Below are 20,900 nucleotides of genomic sequence, written 5' to 3' on the forward strand. Positions count from 1 at the left end.
TCTGCGCCATTAAAATCTACTACCATCAGTAAACATCACATCGACACCCGCGATCATTCCCCTATTCGGTCTTTACCTTACAGAGTCAGTAATACAGAAAGACGGGCTATTCAATCTCAAGTTCAAGAAATGCTAGACGCCGACATCATCAAACCGTCTTGTAGTCCCTGGTCGTCACCTGTCGTAATGATTCCCAAGAAAAATGGGGAACTACGATTTTGTGTCGACTATCGTCGTGTCAACGCTGCTACCGTGCGTGACGTATACCCTTTACCTAGAACCGATGATTTTCTTGATCATTTGGGGGTGCGAAGATCTTTACATGCCTTGATCTGAAAAGCGGGTACTGGCAAATTCCAGTAGACGAAGCCAGTCAACAAAAAACAGCCTTTATAACACCCGATGGGCTTTACGAAAGCAAACGTCTACCTTTTGGACTGTGCAACGCCCCTGCTACGTTCCAACGAGTCATGGATCAAGTATTGTCGGGATTAAAATGGAACGTTTGCCTGGTTTACCTAGACGATCTAGTCGTTTGTGGAAAAACATTTAAGGAACATCGAGACAAATTGGAATCCGTATTCATCGCTCTTGACAACGCAAATCTTACACTAAATTTAGAAAAATGTATGTTTGCACAGAATAAGATATTGTGCCTTGGCCACGAAGTCAATTCTGAAGGGATTCGACCTGACCCAACGAAACTGTCCGCTATCATAGATTTTCCTTCACCACATATCAGCAAACCCCAACAACGCATAACGACTCTACGCAGTTTTCTAGGGATCGTGTCCTACTATCGACGGTTCATTGATGGATTTGCTGCACTTGCCGCCACCCTATACGATCTATTGAAGAAGAATATGCCCTGGAGATGGGAAAGAAGCCAAGCTATAGCATTTCAAAACATCAAGGTGTTATTAGTGAACGCTCCCGTATTAATTCACCCGATCGAAGGAAACCAATTAGAAGTCCATATTGACGCTAGTGGCGTAGGACTTGGAGCTGTTTTAATGCAACTCACAAATGAAGAATTTCACCCTATCTCCTATGTAAGTCGACGACTTTCACAAGCCGAAACAAATTACCACTCCAACGAACTAGAATGTCTCGCCTTAGTGTGGGCCCTTTCAAAATTTCGTCACTACTTATATGGACAATCGTTTCGCGTCAAGACCGATAATAATGTAGTTCGGTGGATAGCACAGAAAAAGGATATTCGAGGAAAACTTGCTCGCTGGATTCTACAACTACAAGAGTTTGATTTTGTTGTTGAACATCAGAAGGGCATTGAAAATAGAGTCGCTGATGCTCTATCGCGCCAACCAGTGGCTATTGCCGAAACCCTACCAAATGATGAAAGTTTATTCCCACCAAACAAAACTTCAAAAATTCCAGAAATTTGCAACATTCGACAATATTCTACAGAAGAACTAGCTCTCTGGCAACAGGGCGATGACACTATTCGTGAACCCTTACTTCAACTATTGGGATTTCAAACGGATAAAATGATCAATGAGAACAAAACAACAAAAAAATCTAATGATCAGTTTCGTTTACAGAATGGAGTTCTTTATCGGAAAAATGAGGGTAGTGGAAAAGAATATCAACTCGTTGTACCATCCATTCTACGACGCGAACTTCTTACTGCCTGCCACAATTCTCCAGACAGTGGGCACTTTGGAGTCTATAAGACTAAAGCTAAAATTACTGAAACTTACTGGTGGCCAGATCTTATTCACAGCGTCCGCGCTTACGTTGCTTCGTGTTTTTTCTGTCAGAAAAACAAAAAAACAACACAGCCAATTGCAGAACTTCAGCCTATAAAACCACCAAAAATCCCGTTTCGCTAATCGGAATGGATCATATCGGGCCCTTCAGACGCAGTGAAAATGGAAATCGATACATACTTGTTGCCATCGATTATCTTTCCAAGTGGATAATTGCTAAACCAGTAGTAAATGCGTCAGCAGCTATTGTTCAAAAATTCATTCAAATTGAAATTATCGCTCACCACAGTTATCCACGTCGTATAATCACCGATCGTGGTAGTGGATTCACAGCCCACTCGCTCCAAGTACAATTACAAAAATGGGGTATACAGCAATCGTTTTCTACGACAGAACATCCCCAATCCAACGGGCAAGTAGAACGTGCCAATCGTACCTTGGTGATGGCTTTTAAAGCCTATGTAAATATCTCCCATACTAACTGGGATTTGAACGTGCCCGAAGCAACTTTAGCCATCAATACTGCACGACATGAAAGTTAAAAAAAAACACCATTTGAAATTGTGTATGGTCGACGACCTGAATTCCCACATGAACGACAGTTTCCGTGGCCCTCAACTGAATGTGCTGAAAGTCACAAAAGCTTTCTACGTCGGGTACGTCGATTACGCGCAAACGTACATAAAAATCTATTAGAACAACAGATCGTTGTAAAAAAACGACATGACTGTGAAATTCGGAAAGTTCGTAGATTTGAAAATGGAGATTTGGTGTTAGTTTCACGCACCCTTCGATCTCCACATCTTACACAAAAACTAATGCCTAAGTACATCGGACCTTATCAAATAGTCCGGCGATGCTCGAAGGTAAATTATTTGGTAGAAGATCTTACAGCAGCAAGAAAAAAGACCGTGTGGCGACGATTTCTTGTACACGTTAATCAATTGAAACATTTCAAAACACCTCAAGAATTGGATTGGAAACCCAAGAACGTTACAACAAAAACACGTCGTGATGAACAAACGTTTGTTAAATACTTATTCTTTTTGGTTTAAAATTCATAGTTAACTTCTTCATTTACCTTTGTTTTGTTTTTTTATTATCCTTCTTATTTCGGTTTTATAGAAATAAAACTCGAGTCAGGAAAGGCCGTGTTGCGGAATCGTCGACTAACCGACGATGTCAACGCATAGCTTCCGTCTCAAAGGAAACGGAGAGGGAATTGAGGAAGACTGAGGGAAGAGTTAGTTAGTTCTGAGGTAGTGTAGTGTGTAGTCTAGGAGCCCCAAAGTGTTCTCTAAACCGTAAGACTAAAACTATGTTATTATTGTTATCCTATTCTTTTGTATTGTGAGTGTTCAGACCGTCCGGGTATCTATGTTGTTGGGACGGACGGTCTGATGAATTATGCTGTACAGATCGTCCGGGTATGTATGTTGCTGGTACGGACGATCTGGATGTTGTTTATTGGTTGTACCTGGTTTTGGTACAGGAAAACCAAGAAAGACAGAGCAGGACGTCGGTCAAGACGTCCGACTAGGCTCGCTATTTGTGTTAGTACTTATATTCTAAGTAATACAGACAATCAATCGGACTGAAACGTAACAATGGTGTCAGAAGTGGGATCGGGTCTTTGAAGAGTCGTACTTATCCGACTACCCGAGCTGAACAATTTGAGTCTAGTTGATTGTCTTGTAGTTTTTATCGTGCGTTTTCTCTTTCTCATTTTCTTTCTCTCTAGCTTTTCAGTCATTGCTATCATTCCTGTTTCCCTAAACCAGAAATGGCTACCGAAGAACAAATGAATATTTTAACAGAAATTGTGAAAACTCAACAGATTTTACAACAACAAATGAATGATCAAAATCGTTTGCGCGAACAAAACGACATTCCATGCCTTCCAACGTACAGCGCGAAAAATGAAGAAGACGTACTCGATTTCATTGAAACAGTTGACCGAGAAGCGGTAGCGGGACAATGGGATGACAATCGAAAACTTCGATTAGCAAAGGGAGCTTTACGAGGAATTGCTGCGGAGTGGCGCTGGCAACATGAAACGGAAGTCCCTTCCGATTGGACTGGCTGGTCAACTGCTCTATGCGCCGCTTTTCGGAAACGATACAACTTTAATGAGTGGGAAAAACTGGTAACAGCCCATGTCCAACAAAAAGGTGAATCCGTCCCTCAGTATGCCCTGTCAAAAGCGAAACTTCGCCGTCATTGCCCTTACCCGATGACCGAAGCGGATTTCATCCCATATTTAATTCAAGGGATTTTCTTCCAACAATTCCGTGTCGTACTGCTACAAAACCCTCCAAACACCGTCACCGCTTTCATTCAGAATTATGGAGCCCTAGCAGCAAATGCAGTTCATACTGCTGTAAAAGAGTCAGATATGATCTCATTAGGGTTACGTTTAGATGAACAAGTTCAAGAACTGACGGAGCTGAAAATTCGGCTAAACAAGAATGCAAGGAGCTCGCCCTATAACACTTCCAATCAACGATATCGACGGCCCGGAAATATGCTTAATGGAGAGCGGCGGTGCTTTAAATGCAATAATACCGGCCATATGCGCAATGAATGCCCATTGAACGATGCCCAGCGGTCGGGAAACGACAAAGCCGGGCCCCTGGGCCAGGCCCGGCATTAAATGCTTTCGAAGTCCCACCTAACCGACCTATTATTACGGTATGCATTGCCAGCTTAAAAGATGACGTAAGGGCGCTGGTGGACTCAGGAGCAACCACAAGTGTAATCAAATTATCTACCACAACGTCCATGGTAACTACGCGGACTTCTTCCATGTCGCTGAAACTAGCTGATGGACGCCATACAGAAACGGTGGGCGAGATTGATGTGATTATTAACTGGTGTGAGACCGCCGTGAAACTCCGAATTCCAATACTAGAAGAACTTTCTCATGCTCTTATACTGGGTGCCGATTGGATCCAAAAGATCGGGGGAACCTCTATCTATCCGTCAGAGGGGAAAATGATGGTACAGCGGTTTTCCCAACTCGATAATGTCACTTCCATGTCGGAAGTTGAACATCGACCTATATTCCTCTTAGTCGCACAATTATCCGTTCTACCGCCAACTGCACTGATGTTTGTACCTACAGAAATTACAATCCATGGAAAACGTAACCTTACTCTTCAAGAAAACAAACATTGGATCGTACATCGCACATATTCTGCTGAACCTGGCACTGAGTGGGTGATTCCAAACTGTTTATTGTCGGAGATTGCTGGATACATCTACGTCCCAATACTTAATCCAACTTTTCAACCCATTACTTTTCGTGCCGGAGTAAAAATCGCTGAAGTTGAATATGACTCTACGAGAACATGGCCAGAGTTAATGGAAGAAACAGTTTGCAGTATTTCCGAAACTACTTCTGATAAACCGTTGCCGGAATTCCTTTTAAAAACACTAGAAAAAGTTCCGTCAGATTATAGACTTGAGATGTGCGATTTACTTCGTAAATACAGCCATCTTTTTTACCACAAACAGTCTGCGCCATTAAAATCTACTACCATCAGTAAACATCACATCGACACCCGCGATCATTCCCCTATTCGGTCTTTACCTTACAGAGTCAGTAATACAGAAAGACGGGCTATTCAATCTCAAGTTCAAGAAATGCTAGACGCCGACATCATCAAACCGTCTTGTAGTCCCTGGTCGTCACCTGTCGTAATGATTCCCAAGAAAAATGGGGAACTACGATTTTGTGTCGACTATCGTCGTGTCAACGCTGCTACCGTGCGTGACGTATACCCTTTACCTAGAACCGATGATTTTCTTGATCATTTGGGGGGTGCGAAGATCTTTACATGCCTTGATCTGAAAAGCGGGTACTGGCAAATTCCAGTAGACGAAGCCAGTCAACAAAAAACAGCCTTTATAACACCCGATGGGCTTTACGAAAGCAAACGTCTACCTTTTGGACTGTGCAACGCCCCTGCTACGTTCCAACGAGTCATGGATCAAGTATTGTCGGGATTAAAATGGAACGTTTGCCTGGTTTACCTAGACGATCTAGTCGTTTGTGGAAAAACATTTAAGGAACATCGAGACAAATTGGAATCCGTATTCATCGCTCTTGACAACGCAAATCTTACACTAAATTTAGAAAAATGTATGTTTGCACAGAATAAGATATTGTGCCTTGGCCACGAAGTCAATTCTGAAGGGATTCGACCTGACCCAACGAAACTGTCCGCTATCATAGATTTTCCTTCACCACATATCAGCAAACCCCAACAACGCATAACGACTCTACGCAGTTTTCTAGGGATCGTGTCCTACTATCGACGGTTCATTGATGGATTTGCTGCACTTGCCGCCCCCCTATACGATCTATTGAAGAAGAATATGCCCTGGAGATGGGAAAGAAGCCAAGCTATAGCATTTCAAAACATCAAGGTGTTATTAGTGAACGCTCCCGTATTAATTCACCCGATCGAAGGAAACCAATTAGAAGTCCATATTGACGCTAGTGGCGTAGGACTTGGAGCTGTTTTAATGCAACTCACAAATGAAGAATTTCACCCTATCTCCTATGTAAGTCGACGACTTTCACAAGCCGAAACAAATTACCACTCCAACGAACTAGAATGTCTCGCCTTAGTGTGGGCCCTTTCAAAATTTCGTCACTACTTATATGGACAATCGTTTCGCGTCAAGACCGATAATAATGTAGTTCGGTGGATAGCACAGAAAAAGGATATTCGAGGAAAACTTGCTCGCTGGATTCTACAACTACAAGAGTTTGATTTTGTTGTTGAACATCAGAAGGGCATTGAAAATAGAGTCGCTGATGCTCTATCGCGCCAACCAGTGGCTATTGCCGAAACCCTACCAAATGATGAAAGTTTATTCCCACCAAACAAAACTTCAAAAATTCCAGAAATTTGCAACATTCGACAATATTCTACAGAAGAACTAGCTCTCTGGCAACAGGGCGATGACACTATTCGTGAACCCTTACTTCAACTATTGGGATTTCAAACGGATAAAATGATCAATGAGAACAAAACAACAAAAAAATCTAATGATCAGTTTCGTTTACAGAATGGAGTTCTTTATCGGAAAAATGAGGGTAGTGGAAAAGAATATCAACTCGTTGTACCATCCATTCTACGACGCGAACTTCTTACTGCCTGCCACAATTCTCCAGACAGTGGGCACTTTGGAGTCTATAAGACTAAAGCTAAAATTACTGAAACTTACTGGTGGCCAGATCTTATTCACAGCGTCCGCGCTTACGTTGCTTCGTGTTTTTTCTGTCAGAAAAACAAAAAAACAACACAGCCAATTGCAGAACTTCAGCCTATAAAACCACCAAAAATCCCGTTTTCGCTAATCGGAATGGATCATATCGGGCCCTTCAGACGCAGTGAAAATGGAAATCGATACATACTTGTTGCCATCGATTATCTTTCCAAGTGGATAATTGCTAAACCAGTAGTAAATGCGTCAGCAGCTATTGTTCAAAAATTCATTCAAATTGAAATTATCGCTCACCACAGTTATCCACGTCGTATAATCACCGATCGTGGTAGTGGATTCACAGCCCACTCGCTCCAAGTACAATTACAAAAATGGGGTATACAGCAATCGTTTTCTACGACAGAACATCCCCAATCCAACGGGCAAGTAGAACGTGCCAATCGTACCTTGGTGATGGCTTTTAAAGCCTATGTAAATATCTCCCATACTAACTGGGATTTGAACGTGCCCGAAGCAACTTTAGCCATCAATACTGCACGACATGAAAGTTAAAAAAAAACACCATTTGAAATTGTGTATGGTCGACGACCTGAATTCCCACATGAACGACAGTTTCCGTGGCCCTCAACTGAATGTGCTGAAAGTCACAAAAGCTTTCTACGTCGGGTACGTCGATTACGCGCAAACGTACATAAAAATCTATTAGAACAACAGATCGTTGTAAAAAAACGACATGACTGTGAAATTCGGAAAGTTCGTAGATTTGAAAATGGAGATTTGGTGTTAGTTTCACGCACCCTTCGATCTCCACATCTTACACAAAAACTAATGCCTAAGTACATCGGACCTTATCAAATAGTCCGGCGATGCTCGAAGGTAAATTATTTGGTAGAAGATCTTACAGCAGCAAGAAAAAAGACCGTGTGGCGACGATTTCTTGTACACGTTAATCAATTGAAACATTTCAAAACACCTCAAGAATTGGATTGGAAACCCAAGAACGTTACAACAAAAACACGTCGTGATGAACAAACGTTTGTTAAATACTTATTCTTTTTGGTTTAAAATTCATAGTTAACTTCTTCATTTACCTTTGTTTTGTTTTTTTATTATCCTTCTTATTTCGGTTTTATAGAAATAAAACTCGAGTCAGGAAAGGCCGTGTTGCGGAATCGTCGACTAACCGACGATGTCAACGCATAGCTTCCGTCTCAAAGGAAACGGAGAGGGAATTGAGGAAGACTGAGGGAAGAGTTAGTTAGTTCTGAGGTAGTGTAGTGTGTAGTCTAGGAGCCCCAAAGTGTTCTCTAAACCGTAAGACTAAAACTATGTTATTATTGTTATCCTATTCTTTTGTATTGTGAGTGTTCAGACCGTCCGGGTATCTATGTTGTTGGGACGGACGGTCTGATGAATTATGCTGTACAGATCGTCCGGGTATGTATGTTGCTGGTACGGACGATCTGGATGTTGTTTATTGGTTGTACCTGGTTTTGGTACAGGAAAACCAAGAAAGACAGAGCAGGACGTCGGTCAAGACGTCCGACTAGGCTCGCTATTTGTGTTAGTACTTATATTCTAAGTAATACAGACAATCAATCGGACTGAAACGTAACAGTATGTTGGTTCAACATGGAACTTCAATTGGAACATGGAACCACTGCATCCTCGCGAGTTGCGTAATGCTTGATGGCTTACAGTTACGTCGCGCGGATTAGTCAGAGATATATATTTGGAGGCTTCTTACATAGCGCCGGATTGTTTGTGAGACATTCCCAGGATGTCTCGACTAAGACAGGACGTCTAAAAAAAGTTCTATCATGCCTACCTTGGTACAAAAACATCTCTATCCAAAATCTATTCAACATTGGAAAAAAAAATTAAATCCGGCGCTTTTAGTTATGCTGTATATAAGTTAGCGTAAGACAACACGTGCTGTGGAATAACCGTGTATTGAAACCCAGTACGCAGCAGGTATCGCGAAAAAAAAGAACAGAAAAGAATAGAGCTTATAGATTGTTAATCAAATACTTAGGCGTACATAAATATACGGCCGCTCAGCTTTCTACTGGAATATTACTTAAGAAGGGAAACTTACTCTTCAGCTGGCGAGAATGAGGCCGCGGCTCGAAGGGAGTGCTGGAAGAGGTCTAAGTTGACACGCGGAACTAACAGAACACAAACACTGACACACGGAACTTATCAGAATGTATCCAACTAACACACAGATAGACTCTCTGACCAACCGACTGCCCCTTGGGAGTTCAAGGTGGCTTTTTATATATTTGCTATCAACCGTGGGGACCATAGGTAACACTGTTAAAGTATACGCGGGCAACATCGGACGGTATCCGGTGACTTTGGGCGTAACGGAGAGTGTCGGAAATTTCGACGTCTGATCCACGGTCAGGGTCTGATGAAAGAAAAGAGGACACGAACAGAAAACAGAGAAGATCGGTAGACGGAGAAGGAAAGGAGTGGCCGAAGAAACAGCAGAAACAACGGGCCAGAGAACTGAGGGACCGCCGACCGGAGAGACAGAAACTCCAGGCGGGAAAACCGAGCCAAGACCAGGGATGTGAGACAGATACGTAGTAAGACGGCACTAGGTTAAATGTTACCGGGAAAATAAGGGAGCGAGCCGCATAGCCAACAATGAAAGGTCGGTAGCCAGGGAGATGATATTGTAATATGGTGACTGTTTCTACATATAACATGTAGAACGGTCTCTAGCAATAAATGACGTAACCGGAAGTTAAAAACCAACGGGAAGGAGAGGAGTTATAGCCACAGGAAAAACACTTCAGGCACCGGAAGGGCAAGGTTGGAGTACAGTAGGGAGGGATCATCCCACGGCCAGGAGAAAAGAGATCAACGGCAACCTCTGGGCCAACGTTTAAAATTATGTTTAACTGAGTAGTTAGATTTGTCAACGGTGTTTTGATGTATGCGTATGTAAGGGCCGGTTAGGCCTAAGTAATACACATACAACTTTTGCATTGATATCGGGATGCATCTCGTCGTTCTCTTTGGTAACTGTTTTCTTTAGTTGTAATTATAAGTTCCGTTGCCTTGTTTGTCTCGCCGAATCGTGCGCTTGAGTCTTCGTCTACCGTTGGTTCCAACTGTCGTTCCTGATTTCATCTCACGGAGTCTTCTCCCGAGCCACTCGGCCGTAGATTCACCGTCATCGTCTGCCGCTGATTCCGACTGCCACACCTTCACGGGAGCCCGTAGAGTTGTGCACAAGTAAGTAATACAAGTTCTATCCTTCATACGTTACATACTTTCAGTGAACGGAATTGCCGATCGCCGGTGTGTCAGCGACCCTAAGCCCGTCAGTTGTATTCTTCGCTGCAGCCCCATAACGGTTCCCTCGACAAAGCATTCGTGTTCCCCGTCTCAGACGGCAGATACACGCTGGCACTTCCCGGTGCTAGGACTTTCTGAATTAACCCTGAGTCGGCAGTCTCCAACAGTGGATAATTCTTCACAGAGAGGTATAAGCTGGGAATTCGGACGGTTTTGAACAAATTTGGACGACCACTGAAAACCGGCCGTACAGGTGCACCCCCTTCGGGAAATTCTCGATAAACCGAAATAAATCTATTTTTAGCGCCGCCAAGTGCAGACCATTTTTTACGGCTTTTCACAAACCACGAAAGTTTCTATTTCTAATTTTTTAATTGGTTCTGCAAGTCCGCATGTCCCGTATGTTGCTGCTTACTGCCGAGTTCAAGAATATATTATTTGATACGTATTGATTTGGACTCCTTTCATCATTTTTGGCCTCATACTTTCCTAATGTCTTTAACGTCATATTTCATTTTGTGTTACGTCCGTAACTTTTCAGTTACACATATTTTTCCGATCACCTAGATGTCAGAGGCAATATATTTGGACGACTCTTTCTTATCTCTAGAACATCTTTTGGACGTCTTTAATCATACTTTCGAAAATTCTTTTGAACTTCATTAACCGTTCGTCTGAGTATCTTTTTTCTTTATTCTTTCGATTGGATATCATTTTTCTGTTCTTTAGGTCACCTTTAACTATCCTTTAAGACATCAGTAACTTTCTTTTCTTTAACGATTTAACTCTCTTCTGAGGCCCTAACAACAACTCGGAGACAATTTCGGGAGTTTGCCTTTTTTTTTAAACCATGCCTTAAACGCAGTTCATTTAAAAACTTGAAATTGTTCTTTAATTGTCTTGAATGTTCCAGGCTTGGAGTCCCAGACGTCACGACGAAGGTAAAGGGTCTTAAAGATTACATAAAGAGTTAACCAGGACATCCTCAATCTTAATGATCTTATGATGAGTCTTATGAGAGCCCACTACTATGAGTTCGGGACAACCCGGACTATTATCGACATCTCTTTGTTTCGGCTTACAGGCTAACGTAGATTAAAAACTCGTTACTCTAATCAAAATTTATGCATTGTAATGAAACCAGGCCAAAGAAGAGAAGAAATATTATTTTAATCGTACCATCGCTGCCAAAGTTAACCTAGCGTGTTTCATCCTTCGAAATCAGATATACTCTTATTCAAACGAATAAGAGCAACTCTCCCGGTTTGGATGACGTTTCAACCGAGTTTTACTGAACGTTTTGGTACGTAATCGCTTCGATGTGTTTAAGCACATCTCTGGGAATGGAAAGCCGGAATTAAATACAGGGCAGTAAAGTGATTGTACTTATTCATAAATATAAGAATGTTTGTAAGAGATCAAACTTTTAGGTAGTGTCTCCCTTCAATAGCAAATATGAAATCACGGCATCCATGCTGGCTAGAAGTTTCAGACAGACCCGCCAGATACCCCTAGGGCTTTATCGAATAGGATGGGATTCCAGGACGACTCATTTTTGGTAATCCTTGCCTGTATAGGGATTTTATTTAACAAGTTGATGACCCTGTATGTCATGGTTCATTGCAACCTACGGCTCAAGTTACATATAATGCTATTTTTTGGGGGCAGAATTTGAGAAGGCTTAATACCAGGTTAAAAGGGATACCACGAAAAGCAAGCTGTAGTCATCGAAAAACCATTTTACCTCTCCTCATATTTTTAACGCAGTGATCTCGGTGCAGAGTAATTCAATGGTACCTAAGAAAACCTATCGCCGTTCAATACAGGAGGTGAGTGGGCCAGGAAAGGTGGAGATCCTCCGAACCAAATTTGACTATAACTCAGGGAAGAAAACAAATTTCGAGTAACACCCTCTTTGGTTGTCATGAACTTGCCATTGGAAACAATTATTCTCAATACTATATCTTCGACAGCTCTCTATGGCATAACTAATCTAAAATATGGTTCCATTAACATTTTCGTGACCCTCAGAGTACCGGGATTCAGTTCCAAAACCCATTTTCTCCTTTTGCTTCACAAAGTGTCTGAAATCTTGGAAAGTAGCCTAATCCAAGAGGGTTTGCCTTCTGCGTCATATACACATGTAAGACCAGTAACAATATTCAATGTTAAAAATTTTTTTTGGCTCTTTATTAACAATATGATTGTTCATATGAGTTTGATGCCTGGTTTCAAGAATTTTTCATATAAATTGCAACTTTCTTAGCTCTAGAGCACTTGAAAATTTCTGTAAGTCTTTCACCAGCTTCATTCCAATAAAGTCGAAAAGAATCACTATGGTGAGAAATTTATAGCCTGGTTCAGTTCAATTCTTAAGCTATTTCCAAATTCCAATGAGTTCTTAGCCCTCAATAATCTCCTTCAAGTAATGGTTATTAATTTCAGTCCAAGAGCCAGCGAAGTTTGTCATTACGTAATGCAAAGTTAGTTACAATATAGTGTGACATGGGGTATTGTATGCTAATTGCGACTTATTGCGTCTTACAAGTCATGAGCCGGTTAGCATCGGCGTCTACGTCAAATACAAATATTGTTTAAATGTTAATGTTTGCGTCAATATTAAGTCCTAAACTTAACACCTTTAGAGAAAAAGAATGTTGGATAACAAAAATGTTAAACCTGACAAGGGTACTGGTTCTATTTTAAATTAAAACCAGAGTTGTTTTATGATAAAATGTCTTAAATGCGATGAAGATTTAAATCATATGCTGATCACCAATAAATAGATTAAGATAAAATGATTCCGAAATACCCTAATCTAACGAAATCCCGCATGCAATTACGAAAAAAGACTAAGAGGCATACGGAAAATGTAACTATCTTATTGGTTGTTGAATGGTTGGATATTTCCAAAAATAATAAATAACTATGGAAATATTAATCCGCTTAACTATTGGTTTAAATAAGAGCATTTAAGTGTTTCCGAAATCTTATTGCTGAATTTATCATTTGTATCACATTGAACTTGATATTATTTAAAGAGCCATAGGTTTCGCATTCCCCGTACTGCCGAAGGCAAGAAATCATTGAGCGTGCCGAATCCGTTATGTTTTAGTTCCGGTAGTGTTGAATCGAGAAGCTCTCGTAAGATCATCAAAACAATTTCAGTGATAGTGGATAAGAACTATGAGTCTGGTCAAATCCACAAGAAATACCGAGTTTCACATAATTTCACAATTCAGAGCTTCACAGTTTGAGAAATCTTTATCGTTACTAAACGACAGCATAATACGAATTAAATGAAAATGAAAATGTTTCATTTCGCATTTCTAATGAAAAATCCAAGATGGTACTGAGCTAGGCTGAACATAGATGCCAATGTGAAAAATACGTACTTTTTCGACAATTTTCATTTTCAGAGAGACACGAATTTCTCCATTGATATTTACTCGCTTCTGTCGATTTGGTCTGGGAAATCGAACATGTAAAGTGCTTCGTCTTTCCTCTGCTGAATTCTGTTGACTTCTATCGTTATTCGGAAAAACCGTTTTTTGCGATGAAAATGCTTGTTCGTCACCGACTAAAAAAATGCCTACCAACACACAACGTTGATTCCATTGAAATTACTTATGGGGGTGGGGAACAATTAGAGGGTGTTTCATCGAAAAGTTGAGGGAAATATATGTTACACATAGAAATCATGTTTAGGGAAAATTCCTCCATAAGTAAATAATTTTTAAAATAGTATGGTTATTCCAAAAGCCACCATGTGGCCAGACTCGGTGTTCGGATGTTTGTTACGTGCATGCTACGCAACAACCATTGGTGATAACAATTTTAAAAATTGTTCCAAATGCCCTGTTTTTAGATTAATGATCGACCAAATTTTAATTAGCATGCGCCAGTATTCCCCCCTTAATCGTACGCGAATACCACCCGCCGCCGTAAGAGCCCGCATTAAAAAGCTCTAAATCAGTGGGTGTTCTAGCACTAATGACAGGTACTGTATTCCTTCATCTGTCTGGGGAAAAAATTTTTATCATGTAGTTTTGCAGGCTGTAATGTAAGCGACAGCAGATTTTGTTAACAAGGAAATCATACCTACTCCGCCAAAAACAATCACATCACTGAGAGATGGCACCTGTACACACATCAAGAATATCCAACAAATGGAACAACTATATAGGTCCTCCTTTGCACTTGATCCACCTAGAAGTCTACACAGCCAGTACAGGCAACGGCAGTTTTACTCCAAATATCTTAGAATAGTCAATCCATCCAAATACGACTGCGGCACTACCAAGCTCTTATGGGAGGCATCGAAAAAGAGAGCCACAAACGTCCAAGAAACAGGAATACGGCGTGGAGTCCTTGGTTTCTCAAGTTCATTCCCAGTTGCAGAAAGATGTCTTCAATCAAGTGCTTCCTGATATAACTCCCACACCTGGATACCTCTGTCGCTTTGAAGACGAGACCTGTCATTTTTAAAAAGTCCCTTATTTACACAGCATCCACATGCTCTTCAACTCCATCTATATTTGGACGAAGTACAGCTTTCTCACGCTCTTCCAAGCAAAGTTTTTAATAACAAGTTGGTATTTCTTTACTTCCCTACCGGAAACTTTGAGATGCGATACAGATCAGCATTCGGGCAAATTCAACTATTGTCTATTATTTCTGATCGTCAAGTTTAACAATATGGCATAAGTGTTCTTTTAAAGCCTATTGCATATGAACTTGAAAAACTTGAAACAAGCCGTAGATATTATAGTTAAGGGCATCACTAATAATACTGTCACATACACTTTGCATTGAACACGGAAAGACAAATACAATAAGTGACGACAATAATCAACACGATCTTCTTCACTAAACCAACAAAGGATAAACATGAAGAACTTTACCCAAAACTTGGAACAACGCAGTGAAACCGCTAGGGAACCCACGGGAATTCAATAAACGGAGCTTAGACCACTCAGGGAGCTCCTCCCCATAGAGACTCCCCGAATGGAGTTTTGCAGCAGAATCACACCCCTTCCGGAATCCGTATCTTCTCATCTCTCTTAGGGTGGCATTCTTCTGGTTAGTTCTTTCCCCCGGTTGCAGCGTGGTCCAAGCAGCGGGTGAGTCATCTCTGTGAAAAGATAACCATTCTGCTATCTCTACCCGCGACGATGTTTTTGGAATTCTTGCAACTTTAACTGCGGATATCTTAGCAAGTTATGCCGTAGGGGGTTTCAAAATTTGCTTTTCCAATGCTTTTCAAAAATATCGATACGGTTTAATACGGACGTTGAAATTCGGAATTATTTTCCTGATCGAGAATTTCTTAGGTAGTCATATGTTGTACATGTATTCATGTATTCCTCCAGGCGACCAAATATGGTTAACTTCGAAAAATGCGCTTGAAATAAGTACAAATCTGTGGATACGAAAATAGTAGACTAGAGTTTTTAATTGCTGAATTAATAATTTTGTACAACGAAGTTTTTTCTTGGCCACGTGTAATACTTTAAATGCATTTTATCATCCATTATACGCGTTTTGTGAGAAAGATCGGGCCAATCGTATCCTTTTGGTGCATGCGGTACGAAGCTAAGCACAACTATTAAGCATATGTATCGCTCAATCCAAAATTTGATAAATTTCTCAATCACAACATTTTATGAGGGATCATTTATTATTCCTTAACGTTAAAGCGGTAACCCCTCCAAAAAAAAATTTTTGTTTCTCTGATTTCCAGAAAGTGTTGTGGGCTGAAAACTAAACAAATTTCCATTCCATGTAAAAACATTCGCGTCATTTCTATTTGTAGTTTACCACAGATCACAATTTTTTCGAGAAGTATCAAAAAGGAAACTACGTTATGCTTTGTAATAGAGATTCTCAATCAAATGTTGAGTTTGGCATTACCAAAGCTATTTACGGGAACTTGGAACAATAGGTATTGCTAGTAGAAATGTATCATACTGTAAATTTTAAAAATCATTTCAAATTTTTCGCGGTATTCTGGTATAGGGGCAAACTTTCCCCAACTTTTATATTTCAGTGAGCTTCTAGACCACACAGTGTTTCAATTACAATATCCCATTGAATTTTACGAGAGCGGAGCATATAGTGAAAGAGGCAACTTTGGTCATCCATTAGCTGGGGCTTTCATTTCTGGTTGCGAGAAAAGTTGGGGAAAAGGCAAACGTGTCCCTCACAAAAGGAAGAGTTAGGTTAATGACATGCAAGAAGGCAGCAGTCCTAATTAATTAATTGCAGCCCAAAGTAATTAAACTAAGCTATTTTTAAAATTAAAAATTCAAGAACTTTTGCAAAATTCAGGTAGCAGTAATGGCGAATCAAGGGCCATTAGCAGCGCAAATAGTATTGAAATTTTGAATTTAATGGAAAATTTTTCACAAACACCGGCAGGAAACAAATCCCTTTCGAAAGCTGCTGCTAACTTTTTTGAAATAGGAGAACTGCAAGAGATCGGCGTTCCTGGGACACCATTTCTACCTTAGATAACTATTAAGGCAAGGGCAATTATTCACTAGAAGAAACCTTTGACCAGCAACCATTCATTGTTGAAAACGTTTCCGAAGAACAACCCCAATCACTAATTTCGCAACTTCCAACCTCATTGGCAAACTTGGGTTCGTTTGAAATTATACTGGATGAAATAAAACATCTAAGGCAGGAACAGCATTTGGCGATAAACTACCTTTCCCAGAAAATGGATAGCATTTTGGATCCTTGTCTTCAAAACTCGATAAGTTCGGTCTAACACTTCTCCCAGTTGAAACTTCCGAAAATATCGAATATCACCAAAGGGTGCTACGAAGCTATTATGCAACTAGCCAATTTCGAAGCGCCAGTACCAAGCACTGTAGGCGAGGCGGAACTGCAGTTCAAATTGCTGCCTTGGAGAAAAATATAAGGGATTTTAAGAAGCCAACAGAATAAATGTGAAAATATGTTGTTTAAATGTCTCTTGTCGTTTCCTTATGTGTCTTCAAAGATGTTTCTTTCTTTTCTGTGTTCTCGCCATGCCGTGTTGGCTATATTGCACCTTACTAGCCCTTCAGCCGTGTTTGCACGTTGCCAGAACAAATTGGCCTATGAAGACATTTAATGAATTGACTTTGATAATTTGATTGACTTTTGATAATTTGTATTAAAACTAAGGAACATAATATAATACCGAATGAAATAGATTTACAACTTTTACTTAACTTTAATGTAGAAATGTAGATATGGTAAGAAAACTCAGGGAGAACTAGATTCGAACTGAAGTGGGATTGGTTTTATACTATCATCACAGAATGTACGCCCCTTCTCTAGGACTACATGAATTCTTATGATAACAGTTACACGACGTTTTTGTCAACTTATCTATGTGTGGTACAGCATCTTTTGCGGGAAGCTCTGCTCTACGCAATCACAATGTCGGCTGTAGCGTCTTTCAGAAAGGGTAATACCATCTGCTATTTTCCCTTCGCGACAATTTCAGGTAATTCGTATTATACTGTAGTTATCTTTATTTTGTGATGCATATGAAAATTTAATATAGGTAGTAAATATTTCATAAAAAAGTCGAAAATTAGTCCCATAACGGCTCCGAAACGGGTATAGGGTACGTGAATGAGACGAGTGCAGCGGACGGTATTTACAAGGATATAGAAGATGCAGCATAGCAGAGTCATAGAGAATATGGTAGATGATCTCCATGTTATAACTGCCATAAGGAATTTCTGGAAAGTGTACCCGAGTTTCACGATTCCTCCCAACCACCCTCCAACCACCCCACCCGCTTGAGAGCCAATGAAAACCAGTCCCGTGCAAAAAACCCTGCCACCTACGTACTAAATGTTTAACTGAATAATGAAATTCTCATTCCGCCATTGTAAAAACCCAGAAAGCACATTGTTTCCAAATAAGGTAGGGGGATGTGTGAGTAAAATGCCCAAGAAAAACAGGAAAAGATGCATTTTTCCTCATTGTAATTCTAATTACAATAAGGAAAATGAATTTCAAGTTACTTTTTTCCAACCACCAACAGACTCGTTAGAAATCTGGAAAAGTATCATTGGTAAATCTCAATTGACTTGTCGTTCAACTGTCTGTTGTAAACACTTTCACGAAGCTGACATCATCAAGGGAAGAATCGTTCAAATCGAAGGATTCTTTCAACAGTCAACGCATTGAATTCAACTAACAAGACAGTTAATAATGTCTTTGACTCCCAAAGCTGTGTGGTTCCTACATCATTGAATACTGGTCGTACGATAATCATCCCACGGCTCATTCCTTTCTTCAAATCAGTCGGGCGCTGTCAATTACACAGACAGTGAAGCACAAGTTACAGAATGCAAACGTCAATAATTTTGAGGAAGTTCGCCAGTTAGTGTCATACAACAAATGTTGGGCTGACCAATTTAAAGATTGCGAACGAAAGGCTTCAACTATCAAGGCTTTGCTAAAGGACGAGTTATTTGAAGAATTGTCGATAAGATATGTTTGTTGAATTGCCAAAAGATCAATTTTGTGATGCGACTAAGAACAAAATAATATACGACTTGGCCGGTTATGTAATGCACACTCGGGACCAATTAATGGTTTGTAAAGAATGTCATGCATCAGCCATTAGTGATGAGGAAAATTTACCGGATGACTTTATTGCCAAAGATTATACCGCTTTCCTCTCAAGGGGCGGCCTGTGTTTTGTTACTATTCCCGTTTATGAAACCATTCGCGAAGTTGAAAAAGTGGTATCGTTTCACTTTGATGATGACAATCACTATTTAGTGCGGGACAGCTATGATATTTGTATGTCTAAAATTAAGTTACTATCCCTCCGTCCATTCTTCTGTGATTCCCATCGGCAAGAGTCATTCCCATTTTTCATTATGGAATATGTAAATGTAAGATATCATTTGGAGGCAAAACGATTTAAAGATAGAATCCTGTCAAAAGATGATAGTAATGTAAAAACAAAATTTAAGTTGGCCAAACTCGGTTAGTTTAATACAAAATAGAAAACAAGCTGTTGCATGTTTTAAAAGTTCCCGTTAACCATCTACGATACGAATATTCAATATCTTGTATGTTTGGACTTCGTTCTTTTTTGCTGGTTAATCATGTACAGTTCACAATTCTGCCACTAGAGGGCAGTGTTTTTTGCACGGCACATCGTGTGTTTTGGGGACCCTGCCTTAAGGGAACTTATAACATGGAGATCATCTACCATATTCTCTATGACTCTGCAGCATAGCATTCACCAGTTGAGTCTGCATCGATAATAAAATGTACTTTCAAATCCACAGCACCAATGTCTCTTCCTGCTGCTACAAATGGTATGTACAAGCTAAAATTAATAATATTAGTAGCGCAGTAAACACAATGCAGATTACTTGTTAATTTTCATAGATAGCACAGTTGTGGTTCCTTCGACCATGTTAGCTGCTTTTACGCCTGTTACATCACATTATATGGATGTTTTTTTATTAGTTCTCGATGATCCTTTAATAACATTTCTGTTGCTTTCCAGATGAATTTCTCTAAAAATGTTTAGTTAACAACGCTTCTACTCCTTTTACTCAATATGTTATTAATATTTTGAAAATGAGTTAATGGTAACAATTTCTTTCAGTTTATCTAAGTTTTTTAGATATGTCTGTTTTTCACAAGGATATGTTGTTGGAAATGTTTCTGCTTTTAATTAGATTTTCTAAATTAATGTAAATTTTTCAGTTAAGTATTCCATTGGTTTACAAGAATACGTTGTTGGAAATGCCTCTGCTCTTCATACTTCCCGATATTCATGTGTTTTCTGAAGATCGCTTGAGGATATCAGCATATCATTCATTTTTTTTTTCACAGATTCCTTAGAAGATACAAGACGTGTGTTTTTTTTACAATTGCTGAATGATTTTTGCTTTATGAAACCAGTGCTGGCATAGTCAATAGTAGATGTCATGGCCATACCCAAAACTTAAAAGTGTAGCGAAAATCCTTAAGAAGAAAAAACTGGTTTTTAATAACAGCCGAATTCACAACACAAAAAACTTGAAAACCTGTATTGTAGAAAACAGGAATATCATGTTCCACGGCTTGTCTCCTACAAATTACCAAATCGCTTTAGGTCAGTCATCCAACTGAAGTTGGCTGATGCAGTGGTCATGGCCAAAGAACAAACAGCTTTACTTCTTCAAGTCACCAGAGTTTGAAATGAGTAACATCGTGGTACAAATCTTGCTGGAATATCCACAGCCAACTACACTTCCAAATGCAAGGGCAAAATACATTAGTATATCAGTGTATAATTGTATTGTCTCATTCAACATCTTGTTTTTCTTTTATATACAAGGATTTGATTTATAAATTAAAAGGTACATGGAAAGAAGGCAAGCAGAATTTGGCAGTGAGGTACCAGGAAAACGTGGGAAGACCATGATGTTAAATAGTACAACTTTTACCTTTTTAAAACATTTATCACTTAAAAACATATTTACGAATTGGTTTTTAATAACAGCGGTAATACATCTTACGATAAAAGTGTAGGCAAAATGTTGAAGATTTATGAAAACGGAACGGTCCCTAATAGCAGTGGAGAGTCTCGTCAAAATACAC

The 20,900-nt window shown here is 39.9% G+C and overlaps 1 protein-coding gene across 1 annotated transcript; it reads left to right on the plus strand.

Annotated features, from left to right (window-relative positions):
- Nucleotides 1–18,230: 18,230 nt before the first annotated feature.
- LOC130698713 (uncharacterized) lies at nt 18,231–19,291 on the plus strand. Its single transcript, XM_057521397.1, has 3 exons — nt 18,231–18,463; nt 18,594–18,786; nt 18,830–19,291. Exons 1-3 carry the CDS (start codon nt 18,231–18,233, stop codon nt 19,289–19,291), a joined length of 888 nt encoding a protein of 295 aa, XP_057377380.1.
- The last annotated feature ends 1,609 nt before the right edge of the window (nt 19,292–20,900 follow it).

Source organism: Daphnia carinata, chromosome 7 (genome assembly GCF_022539665.2).
Source record: "Daphnia carinata strain CSIRO-1 chromosome 7, CSIRO_AGI_Dcar_HiC_V3, whole genome shotgun sequence".
Lineage (NCBI taxonomy): Eukaryota > Metazoa > Arthropoda > Branchiopoda > Diplostraca > Daphniidae > Daphnia > Daphnia carinata.

Bases quoted from the DNA above. Each gene is read 5' to 3' on its own strand.
- LOC130698713 (XM_057521397.1), top strand. From the start codon at position 18,231: ATGCCCAAGAAAAACAGGAAAAGATGCATTTTTCCTCATTGTAATTCT. The intron at 18,464-18,593 runs GTCAACGCATTG...TCTTCAAATCAG, and splicing joins ATCGAAGGATTCTTTCAACA to TCGGGCGCTGTCAATTACAC. The intron at 18,787-18,829 runs GTTTGTTGAATT...GATGCGACTAAG, and splicing joins AAGAATTGTCGATAAGATAT to AACAAAATAATATACGACTT.